We start from the raw sequence: 13658 nt of genomic DNA, 5'->3' as shown, positions 1-13658 counted from the left end.
GTACTTGCATATTCATGACATACTTATGAAGTGAATAATCATGCAGTCTACAGTGCTCAAACCTTTACACGTCACCTCTCCTAATGAGTTAGCACCAATACGTCCGTTTACAATTAACAACTTAGTTAATATACACAATTTCCAATTAAAGTTTGCCATGTGAATTTTGAACCTTGTTTCTATTTTTTATTGTTATTGTACAGATTTATTGTTTTGAAACTCCCAAAACGGGACATTTGATTTTATCGGTGATAATTAAATATCATACAATTAATCATGTAGTTTTTTAATAAATACATTTATCAAAGTGAACACTTAGAAACCATATAATAGTAAAACGGGAAAACCAATTCAATCTTTGTTCATTGATAGATCTTAAGTTTTTAAATGTCAGGATATACGAGTATAAAATCAACGTTTAATACGAAAAACCCATCCAAAAAAATCCTCAGTGTGGTATTGTTTCTTTAAAATAATTCAATATTCCAATTCATTGAAGAGATGAAACAGACTGCCAGGAAATACACTCCTATGGCGGTGGACATGCTGATCAGGAAAGACCCGGCCCCGTTTTGCTGCTGCTGCTGTTGGGGGTTAGAATTGGTGGCGTTATTTCCCTGGACTCCTTGTTCCCCCTTTTCTCCTGGATCTCCTTTAGGGCCTTGATCTCCGCTGGACCCAGCAGCACCTATTGTTACGTTCCCTTTAGTGCCCTTTACCCCCACACCCCCCTTTTCTCCCTTATCCCCCGTGGATCCGGGGATACTGATTCCAGCGATTCCAGTGGGGCCTGGATCACCCTTTTGTCCCTTCACTGCATTAGCATCGCCTGTATCTCCGGCATTCCCAGGATTACCCTTGGGTCCTTCGACACCCTTAGGTCCCTTGGGTCCTGGCGCACCAGGTGGGCCCGAGGGACCTGTGGCTCCTGTATTACCCTTCGATCCTTTCGGTCCTACAGCGCCTTTGAGCCCCGTGGTTCCATTCGGGCCTGCTACTCCACTGATTCCATTATCTCCTTTTAAGCCCTTTATACCTAAATATGAAGAATTGTATTATTAACTAGAAACGATCTCGTTGCGAGCAACGAGAGGTCTTCCGTCCTATTCCGGAAAAAACCCCGTAAAATTGAGCTGAAAATTGATTAAAAGATCTTTGGACACACTGGTAATTGAAACGGGTCACCAGCGTAAAAATTCAACACGTTATCTATTTCGCTATTTTATCCCCTACTCTAAATTTACTTGTATGTACATGCAATTCTGCAACAGTTCATATGTCTTAGAATTATGAAAGGAGAGTCACAATTCATAATTTCGCGCCAAACGCCACAAGTAAATCTCAGTGCCTTCTCTTTAGAATGTTCTATTAAAAGGTTTGATAGCTTCAATGAAATAAAAAAAGAACGTTCTTATCGCCTAAATTTCGAGGTTTAGAAAGTATATTTAACACATTCTACACATTAGATATCGTATCTATCTAAGTAACACTAAAGCAGTGAAACGACTATGAATTTTTAACTTTTGTAAATTTCCTGTGTATCCCCAAAGTGGACTTTCCCAATTAGGTTACACTTTTATGAAAGGGTTGGAAAGTTTCGCCGAAAACATGCCTTTCCCTATGACAGTCAATTTATGTTTAATGACTTGCATCAGATCTGTCAGAAAAAAAGTGTATGTAAACTCCGTTAAACGCTCCTTTAAAAAGTATTCGTCTCTGTGTCTTTTCTGTTAGTTTAATATGACACAAGTGTGCATTGAAAAAACAGTGGTTACATTTTATACCCTCTAAATAAATTGTTTCTTGTAAAACTTTTACTTATAACTATGCTTTAAGATCTCTTTTCCGTGGTGCACAACAAAAAGTTGTAGATATCGCATTTCATTTGTACATGTAGTCTTTTCTTTTTCTACTTTGATGACACACCAAAACCAGTTATGAAACACGTTTGTGAAGACCTTGGATAAACACTTTAGTTTAACACAGAATGGCAACGTAACTACAACGTGAAAATCAGCGTATTCATTTACATTTCATTTATCCTTATATTACTTTTGTTCAAGCAAACGCTCAGCTGCCTCTTTAACCCCCTACTCGCGAAATATCGGACTTGACAGATACAGCCGCTTCAGATTTTTAAATGTAAATATATAGACTTCATATGCATCAATATTTAAACAAATTATATAGTAAGCATCAAAAGAAGGGTCTCTATTAACATTCCAAAAATAAATGAAAAATATTGAAAAACAAAAAAGTTAGAAAATACGATTTTTTTCATTCGCATCCGGTAACGACAGGAAGTACTGACGACGAACGAAAGGTCGCGTCCTGGATAGTACTTATCACGATCTATAATCCCTGAAAGATTCACATTGATATCTTTTACCGTTCTTGAGATTAACCGCGGACAAAATGTCATTTTAAATTAAGAAAATGGTCCATAACTTGGCACCAGATAGAAATTTCCAAAAAAATTTCGGATAAAATAACTTCAGATAATAACACATTGTTCCTGTAAATTTCATGAAAATCCGCCCAGTAGTCTTCGAGAAATTGCACAAAATTTAGTGTGCGGGAAAAAAAATAATAACAAGAAACAATAGAATAACTATAAGGTCTTCTGTGAAGACAGAAGACCTTAAAAAGTTAAATTTCAAGTATAAAATTGTTTAATTTAATTTTCCATTTAGGCCATTCCAAGTTTTTTCTCTGTTTAGCGTCCACCCATCTTTCAAAAACCTACCTATACCTATTCGCCACAAACACACAAGCCAAAACATAAAACACAGGCTTAAAAGTCATAAAAATGACGCCCTTCAAATGATTTGATCTAACTAAACTGCTTTAATAGAAGAAATATCTATTCTTAAGCAAAAACAAGGGATTAAATGCTTAAAATACACCCAATATAACTTACTTTACAAAATAACTTCATTGGAGAAATTGAAAAAATTAAAAAATTTCGACTAAATTAATCAATTTCAGGACTGATGTGTGTTTTTTCTTATATTGGGTGTCAAAAACCAGGGCGCACGCGGACGCTAAACATAGAAAAAACTTGGAATGGCCTTACTTAGGATTTAACAATATATATATATATATATATATATATATATATATATATATATATATATATATATATATATATATATATATATATATATATATATATATTTTCTTTCATTTCTGAAGTATTAACATAACAAAATCCAGCACCAACACTTAGAATTTTAAATGGTGCGTGTTCAGTATAACCGCTATTTATTAAGGGCTTTGGATATCAAAGGAGAATGTTACTTGTATATTGCTTAAAATAATATTGACATAACCAGTAAAGGGACATTTTTATTTACAATTAGAGAGTCATGATGCTCGCATGAATTTGACATCTATGGTGTTCGCATTAAATCGTAATAGAATATATGGCATTTTCTTGATTGAAAATTATATTTTTAAAATCTAGTATTTGAGACACCATGATTGTACAATACTACCTTTGATATTGTAGCAAGCATTGCACTGAGTTATATTAGTTTCGGATTCGACCAGGGCTTGTTCTACTCCTTGAACTTCTCCATCCAGGTATTGAAAGAACCCTACCCATTGTTGTCCATCTGAATAGAATACCATGGAAGCCACAAGGTAGAGCAGGAGGAACTTCATCTTAACTGTAAAATAAGACCCAGAATTCAGTCAGCGGCATTAGCAAAATACCAAACATTGGCGTCGGAAGCAGTAGTATAAGCCGTCTAGTTGGCGAGGTCAATATCTAGGACATTGGAGATAGGGAGGTCAACTGAGTGCACTTTTTATGCAAATGAGGTCAAAAATGGTGGATTCTGATTGGCTAAGCCGCTGGGGGTTCAAAGGAGTGCAGGTTGGGGGTCTGGGGGACTAGGGAGGTCAACTGAGTACAGCCCTAACCCTAACCCTAACCCCTAACCCTATCCCTAACCCCTAACCCCTAACCCTAACCCTAACCCTGTGTGGGGCTAGGTGGGTCAACTCAGTACACAGCCCTATATGTCCAATAGGGCGCTTACACTGTACTAGCTTTTTACTACGCTGCTACTACGATTCAACGCTGCTACTACGATTTGGCAGCGATTCAAATCACAGCTACCTATGCATTGTGACGTCATAAACTTGGCTGCGATTCAAATCTTGAGTATGACGTCATGTTAGTCCTTCAGAGCCTCGGTGGCTGCTTATTTTGACACAATAACACAGACTTTCACAGCCCTGGAGACTTCATGTAAATAAATGTATGGTCCTATGGATTTCAGTACTTACACTGATTTTCAACCATTTTTCTTCCAAGAAAGTTCTGAACAGCTGAATCCTGGATCAGGCTAAATGATATTTCACTGGATTATTTAATGAATATTACTATATACTGAGTATATACATGGTAAGTTTTACATATTTTTGTTTATAAATACATTTTCTATGAAGGTCATCTTTGTATTTATTTATTATTACTGTGTTATATACCTTATGTTTATAACATTCATAAAAACACAGCCATGTGTACCCTAAAATACACTAGGATTAAGAGATCCTCTAAATGCTGTTGAATCTTTTTGCATGAGTTATGATATATTATCTCACATAAACCTTTTGTTGGATCAGTATTCTAAATATTCTTATGAGGAGCCTCATAGCATATCTTTATAAAATCCAAATTCTGATACATGCTTTTACAACAAATAAAGTGACATTTCTCTATGAACCTTTTATCACAGTGACCAAATGAAGGATATGGAGATAATCTCTCAGATCATATTATGCCAATGAATCTTATCTATTAGATCCTTTTCTTATGAACCTTTTATCACAGTGACCAGAATCTCTATAAATTTATAAACGTGTTAGGTATATATGTTTTTATTAAGAGTAATTTCATTAAAGTTCTGGATTATGCCAATTTTTAATGTGTCAATAAATTCTGTATCAATGTTTTAACTTATCTTTTATGATTCTTCATTAAAAAGTCATTAAGTATGGCGGCCTACTTTATGTTTTGGTTGGCAGAAGGAGAAGAATCAGTGCCTTTTGTGAACACGAGTGAAATGATACCGTTTTAAAAAAAATTATGATGGACGGTTTGTCAGTGGCAATAATCACAAATACATCACCTACCTTGTCAACAAAATTATAGGTATAAAGATTTCTTTATCAAATCACAATAGAAATCCCAACTGTTGCAAAATACGTTGTTTTATTTTGTTTTTGTTTTGTTTTCATTTCTATGTTAGCTCTTTGAAACAGTAAAAAAATAAATACAGCTCCTATTTTAAGGTTTACGGGTATAATATATCAGAGATCTTTTATATATACTGTAATAGCAAGCCCCCCCCCCCCCTCTGCCTGATACTTCTATCACAAATACATGTAACAGTGGCTTCATTTTAACAGTATATAAAAGTCAAGATGTTATAAATTATTCACTGTATATTTTTGAGTAGAATAAAGAGCCTGTACCTTCTTTACATATAATATCTTTAAAATACGAGTATATGCTTTAAGTTTATCAGTGTTATTTTATTTAAATCATGCCTACCAACCCAACATTTTATAAACATGTAATAGAGTAATTTTTCTTAGAAATCATAATTGACAGATTACATTGTAGTAAATGATGTCTCATCAAGCTATTAAACATGTGTGTCCAAAAAAAAGGCAGAACATAATTACATGTACAATACATACATGAAATCTTTTTCGCAAAAAGGTAAACGTGATTCCATTTTGCGCCGTGATAATCCTCCTTTACTTAATTGTTTGTATTGAACATTCTTTAACTTTAATTAATGATATTGATACTTTCTTCATGTATATATATCAGTTATTTATTAATTTTAATAATGAATTTATAAGAATAGAACAACATAGGAGTAAATGAAGAGAAAAAATCAAAGTGAAATGTAATATAAGAATATGAACAGCTTAGCGAGTAATTAATCATGTAAAGTTCTGTTTCTGTAAATGTGGTATTTTGTAATACCAAATAATCATGTGATGTTTTGGTTGTATAATCCCTTTATGTAAGACATGTATTTATGACATCGATATTTCTCTACATAAGTTCGGTTAACAATTGGCTAGAATTATTTTCCCCTGATTTCTATTACATTTAAATTGAATTCTGTCAGTAGTTCTAATTTAAATAATGTTAAAAAAATGACAATTTTTTTTATTTTCACGTTAATTAAAATGATTTCTATTCGGTTGATAAAAGAAACTATTTTATTAATTATAGCTTATTTAAGTATTTTGTAAACAAAGGAAACGCCCACGGATTATTAATGCATTGCATTGTGGGATATTCCCCTAATGTTAATAAATCTTTAATGAATTCTTAAATATTTAATGATTCATTACGTGACTCTAATAAAGGTTTTGTACAACACACTTTAATGACTTTATTAACTAATGTATCAATTAGTTGTTGATACAACTCCTGTTTCTGTAAATGTGGTATTTATCCTCAGTTCATGTGATGTATAAATGTAACGCAGAGTTTTATATTTCTATGATTTTAAATAAAAAAAAATGTTTACTAAATTTTGGTTAAATACAATTGGCTATCCTTTAGAAATCTGTCCTGTTTGTCTAAAAATTATTGATTCACTTCAGTTTAAAATGAGGTTAGCTGTGTATCACTGAATATGTATGATTTTCCAGGATCAGCGGGGATGTTGTTTCACTTGATTATCTACTGGATAGACTTATTGGGTATACAGTTGGATATCTAGTAAGCTTGTCTTGTTTTTTGTTTTCATTTCCTATGAAGGTCATCTTTGCATTTCACCATGATTATATAATTTTAATTACTGTGTAGTACTTAATGTGATCTGATGTCTCTAACATTCATATAAACACAGCCTTATTTAGCCTTAAATACACTAAGGGATCCTCAGAATGTTAATACATGTAAGTCCTTTTGCATGAGTTATGATACAATCTCATAATTCCTTATGTTACCTACCCTTGAAATTCAGAGTTACTAAATGGTGGGGAAAGAGATATTAAGAATGCAATAAGAGAAAAGTATAAATGTACATAAATTAATTTTATTTACTTTTGTTTTCATTCTAAATATGTGTGATATGGCACACTTATAGTTTCATTTTCACTTTTGTTTCCTAGTAATGAGCTTTCAGAAAATGAAGGAATTATACATGTTTTACATGCTTGTATTGTTTTTGTATATTAGTTATGTACGGACAGGTATTTAACAAAATTGAATCTTCTGTTAAGAATAAGTCTTTTAATGTCTAAATAATTACCCTGATAATCATTTTCTTGTGTGATATTAATAAAGTAATTATGCTTTTTAATTATCTATAGATAACATGATGTACTTTTCTCATCTGGTGTAAATGTTAAAAACAAAAATTTTAAGTAATTATTTAAAAATATATTTCCATCTTTTTGGCATTATATTTAATCATGCATTGTTTTGTGCAGTATTGTGTCATAATAACAAAATTGTTATTTCTACAGTCATCAACATGGAAGATATGTTTTGTTCCTACCCATTTATAATCAATTCTCTATGAAGTTAAGACTGCCTGCTCTTCCTTTGGAAATGCACAGTTAATCAACCAACATAGTTAGAAACAAACAAACTTGAGGGTAAAGTTAAAATGAAATATAACTGTGATTTTTATTTTTTACTATGCATGTTTTTACTTTGAAATTGATTGAATTGGGAAGTAAAAGATAGGATTTTATAAGTTAAAAAGACTGGGTGGTCATGATCATTTTTAAGCTATATTGATCTCCTTTAGAAGAAGATCTCCATATTTTAAGATATACAAAAAATGATAGCATTTTAAAACTAAAATGTATGATTTTTTTTCTTTGCCAAGTATTATTTAGACTCGACAGGTTCTGTATTACAAATTTGGGGGCAGACGAGTGCGAAAGCACGAGTCTCCGCCCCCAAATTTGTATCTATGTCGATTCTAAATGATTTGTGACACGATCAATCAAAAAATTTGATCTACGATTGTCGAGTTCTCTAAATGATTTGTGACACGATCAATCAAAAATAGCTCCGCCCACTTTATAACTTTGCAGCGTCCAAACTTCCGCCAGAGTTCTGTAAAATAGTACGCATCCGATTTATATATTTCCACGGAAAACGTAAAATTCGGTCAGATTTGTTTTGACAATTTAAAGACGTTGATAGTCAGTGATAAATTGGAGGATTTAACCGTAATTGTTGGGATCTACTGTTATGATTGTAGATGGAGATTTATCATAATTTATTTCAGGGATAAGTTTAACTAGAACATAAACAGGATTTACAGAAAATTCTTCGATGGACTTTGATGTCACGGATTTTTATTTTCAAATTGAATTGCGACATTAAAAACGAAGTGTAAGAGACGTGTGGCTGTCGTCAGCGAGAAGGATTTTTTCCGTGGTAGCGAATTTTCCGTTTCGTGTGGATTGTTCAAAATTAGGTACAGAGGATGTTTTCCGTTATTGCGATTTTTCTTTTTACTTTCGATTACATGTAGATTCTGTGTGGATAAGTTTTTAAAAAGTAATTTAGAAATTTTGACATTCTGCCAGAAAAATACCGGGTATTTCTTAAAAATTAATAATAGGAAAACATCAGTATTTATTATGTGTACGTAGCTAAATTGAATCAAAAATTTTAGATACAGAATAGTTGGCAAATGCAATACTGTAAACAAGGCTAATGCAGAACGGAAAGTAGCTAAAAGTCCCGTTCTGTATTGCTAATACAGAACAGTAAACTTCTATCGTGTCACAAATGATAATTAAAAGCTTAAGCTATAACATTAAACAAAAATAAGTTATATCTTAGGGTTAATTTGTTAACCTCAGCTTAATTCCTTAATATCATTAACATGTAAGCTCCCAAGATCTCCAATCTGTCTGTATATTGTCTTCAGCTCTTTCAACACAAATACCCTGTACCATAGAGACATAAAAGGATAATCAGAATATGTATCATAATCTTCACCAAAGGTTAGTTTATAAGGTTTAAGTCACACCAAATGAAAAATGGGAATTATTGTGGCAGAATACATAATTTTGTAATAAACAAATACTGGAAACTCACTCTCCTAATGAGCCTTAATGTCTTCCAAGAGTTCAGTTTGCACTTGCTTCATTAATGTCTGTATCTTCTCCAGTGGTTATGTGGGCTTAAAATCATGTCTTTAACATTCCATTTTCTGACAAATGTTTTCTCCTATCCATTAATGACTTCTCCTCCAGTCAAAATTTTTAAGTATAGTCCAGATACATTGTAATCCTTACTCTCTTTTGGTTATAATTGGCTATATTCTTCACTGCTTCTTCTGCAGTCAAGTGACTCTTTCAATGTAGTCTCTCACATCATTTACATCACCCTTTTTTTCAATATCATTTCTACGATTTTTTTTTCTTTATGTTAATAATCCAGTAATTTATTTGAATATTTTTTTCTCCTTAAATCATTAATATGTATGCTCCAAGATCTTAGATCTATCCATATATTGTTTTCATCATATCTCTTTGTTTGTCTGAACACAAATGCCCTGATTCAATCTTTTGAAGTAAACAACATAGATACTTCACATCTGAGACAACAGATGATCAGAGTGTGTATCATAATCATGACCAGAGGTCATTTATTGAGGTCTAAATCACAGCAAATGGAAGTGAGAATTTTTTTATCAGAATACATAGTTTTGTGGTAAACAAACACTGAAAATTCACTCTCAAAAATAAGCTTAGTATCATCCAAGAGTTCATTTTTAAACTCCCTTCATTAATCCTTGTCTCTTCACCTCTATGGGGTTAAAATCCTATGTCTATAACAATCTTTTTTTTCGACAACTGTTTTCTCTCTTATCATCCATAAGCTTGACTTCTTCTCCAGTCAAAGGTCTTTCAGGGTAATCCAGGTAATTATTACCCTCTTTGGTAATAAATGGTTATATTCTTCATTGGCTTCTTCTGTAATCAAGGGTCTGTCATGTAATCTCTGACATCATAAGGCTCATCCTTTTTGGGACATTATTGAATATATTCTTCATGAGAAATGATCTCAATAGTGCCATCTTTTTTTATTTTAATTGGTATACCTCTGTCTACATCTTTCTCTGTAAGAACGCTCTTTCCAAACGGAATTTTACTCATTCCTTTACTCTTTTCTTTACTGGAAGTACCCATAGTTTTGAAAAGTCAAAATCTGATGTTACACCTTATATTTATACCCTTTTTTTGTCTATATTTAGAATTCTATTAAGCTTATGTTGCATAACAATTTTTCAACAAAGAATGTTTTTTCCTTTCAAGGATTCTCAATGGGGAACTCAGTAAATTATGCAGAGACTAACAGAATACAGTATATCATCTAGAACACTGATACAAGGAAATAAAAACAGAGAGGGATGGAGGACTCAAGAAGCACATGAATAAATATGATTCCAATCTAAATCAATCATTATGATCATGGATTGTGGTTCACAGGATGAGAAAGAAAGGACCCAGGATTGTGCCTCTCCCCTTCATATTCTTCATATTCTGTCATACAAAACAATAGATAAATTGTAGTCATTAAACAAACTGAGGTCTAATCAAATCAAAGAATTGATATTGAGATTTTCTGATAGTATGAGATCTTCAAAAAACTAATTCTCACAGATTTCAAAATCTAAATATAACTTTTATTTTGTCCAGTTCAAATTGAATACAGTTTTTATGTATGGCTTTTATACATTGAATCCTTTATTTTTCATTTTATCTCTACAGCCCCCTAGAAATTACACAGATATTTAGAAGCTAGCTTTGGTTTGTTTATTACTTTCCTGGAATTGTATATACATTTTGTTTGTGTATGTATCATGACCTATTTTGAATTTAAAATAGGTCTTAATAGGACCCCCCCCCTTAAAATGCAAGTGTTCATAATCTGTGATTTAATAATATCTTGAATATCTTTATCATCTCATATTCTTCATACTTATTACATATAGAATGGTTGAAAGAATACACTTTGTTGTTTAGGACACTTTGTCAAGGTCAAAGCATGAAATTATTGAGATGACTTCTTTGATAATAATTTGTAACTTACAAACTTCACATCATAAGTACACAAACGAAGAATGCATAAGAGATTTCTATAGATTTTTTGGATCATTTTTCTCCTGGGTAAAAGTTAGTCACTGAAATTACTGATATAAGTTGTAATGCAATAACTTCAACATTGTGTGATAACTTATAAACTTTATAAAGATTAGTTGCAAATTCTTAGGAAAGAATTGAAATGTTAATCAAATGTACAATGTTCAAAAGAGTTTATATGACTATTACTATGTAATACCTTGGGTGTCTGTAAAAATCTTATATTCACTACATAGATAAAGACTGGAATAATATATATTTTGAACTATGATGAAAGAAAAAAAGGTCAAAAGCTCTCCCCTTCATATCCTTCATATTCTGTTATACACAACAATAGATAAATTGTAATCATTTATCAAACTGAGGTCTAAATCAAAGAATTAATATTGAGATTTTCTGATAGTATGAGATCTTCAAAAAACTAATTCCCAGAGACTTCAAAATGTCTAAATATAACTTAATTTGTCCAGTTAAAATTGAAGACAGTTGATATGTATGATTTTTTTTTTACATTGGATCCTTTATTTTTCATCTAATTTCTACAACCCCCAAAATTACACAGATATTCAAAAGCTAGCTTTGGTGTAATTATTACTTTCCTGGAACTGTAAATATATCTTATTTGTGTATGTGTGTGTCCTGTTTTGAATTTAAAATAGGTCTCAATAGGACCCTCCATAAAGATGCAAGTGTCCCATAATCAGTGATGTAATAATATCTTGAATATTTTTATCATCCCATAGACTTAATACTTAATACACATAGAATAGTTGGAGTAATACACTTAGTTGTATAGGACAATGTTCAAGGTCAAAGCATGAGATTAATGAGATAACTACCTTTGTCAATAATCTGTAACCTACAAACTTCACATCTTAAGTGAAGAATGGATAGGAGATTTTCTATAGATTTTTGGATAATTTTCCTCCAGGGTAAAAGTCACTTACTTATATTACTGATTTGAGTTTTATAATGCGATAACTTAAACATTTTATGATAACCTAGAGACTTTATTTCTGCTATATTAAGTAGCATGGCATATTCTTTGGAAAGAATTAAGATGTAATTCAAATGTCCATGGTTCAAGGATGTTTTAAAGACTATAACCATGTAATACCTTAGAATTCTGTAACAATCTTATCACTTGATAGATAAAGACCTGTTGGAATAATATATGTTTTGAACTAAGTTCAAGGGGGAAAAAAGGTCAAGACTGTGCATATGACTTTTATTCAAGTGGTGCAGTACAGCAACTCTGGTGATTTACATACCTTCAGTCATAAATAGATAGATATTGGGAAGACTCCTATAGATTTTGAGATTTTCATTCAAAAGTACAGAAAGGTTTTAAGTTTGAAAGATTCAATGGCAGCCTATCATTTCCTTGTAAGTTTAAAAATAAATCCAAACATATACATCTTTAGTTGATAACTGTAGAATTTTATCAATTCTTTGAATCCCTGTCTTGATATTTTCCTGTATTTTCTTTAAACTTTTATTGATTGTCTTTCTGATTAATTGAATTAGTTTCTTTTTTGAATGTGAAAATGACATCATCCACCAAAGAACTTCTTCATGTGCATGTTATATGTAGGAGAGAATTTATCATCACAAGGAAAGAAAGATTGTCTTGATCAACTTGTAGATTTAATACTCTACTAGTTTGGTCAGAAAAATTGAAATTGACAAAACTTAGCATTCCGTATAAACAAAATTGAAACCTGTTAGAAACTTAAAGATATTTTTGTGAACCAATGCATTATGTTGATCAAGACCCTTGATTGCAGAAGAAGCCAATGAAGAATATAACCATTTATTACCAAAAGAGGGTAAGAATTACCTGGATTACCCTGAAAGACCTTTGACTGGAGAAGAAGTCAAGCTTATGGATGATAAGAGAGAAAACAGTTGTCAAAAAAAAACAAGATTGTTATAGAATAGGATTTTAACCCAATAGAGGTGAAGAGACGAGGATTAATGAAGGAAGTTTAAAAATGAACTCTTGGATGATACTAAGCTTATTTTTGAGAGTGAATTTTCAGTGTTTGTTTACCACAAAACTATGTATTCTGATAAAAAGGTTCTCACTTCCATTTGCTGTGATTTAGACCTCAATAAATGACCTCTGGTCATGATTATGATACACACTCTGATCATCTGTTGTCTCAGATGTGAAGTCTCTATGTTGTTTACTTCAAAAGATTGAATCAGGGTATTTGTGTTCAGACAAACAAAGAGACATGATGAAAACAATATATGGATAGATCTAAGATCTTGGAGCATACATATTAATGATTTAAGGAGAAAAAACATTCAAATAAATTACTAGATTATTAACATAAAGAAAAAAAATCATAGAAATGATATTGAAGAAAAGGGTGATGTAAATGATGTGAGAGACTACATTGAAAGAGTCACTTGACTGCAGAAGAAGCAGTGAAGAATATAGCCAATTATAACCAAAAGAGAGTAAGGATTACAATGTTTCTGGACTATAC

At 31.9% G+C, this 13658-nt stretch overlaps 1 protein-coding gene across 1 annotated transcript; it reads right to left on the bottom strand.

The window, feature by feature from the left end:
• Positions 1-512: 512 nt before the first annotated feature.
• On the bottom strand, positions 513-10206 carry LOC134266027 (pulmonary surfactant-associated protein D-like; the record flags this gene model as incomplete). The annotated part of the gene is made up of 2 exons (XM_062748254.1): positions 10119-10206; positions 513-1036 (listed from the first exon to the last, which is right to left on the bottom strand). Coding segments are annotated over exons 1-2 (612 nt in total), but the record flags the coding sequence as incomplete, so codon positions are not given.
• Positions 10207-13658: the final 3452 nt, after the last annotated feature.

The sequence above is a fragment of the Saccostrea cucullata genome, unplaced genomic scaffold (assembly GCF_032062105.1).
Source record: "Saccostrea cucullata isolate Sc308-1 unplaced genomic scaffold, CSIRO_AGI_Scuc_v1 ctg9774, whole genome shotgun sequence".
NCBI lineage: Eukaryota > Metazoa > Mollusca > Bivalvia > Ostreida > Ostreidae > Saccostrea > Saccostrea cuccullata.
This window is presented reverse-complemented; position numbering and strand designations above follow the sequence as displayed.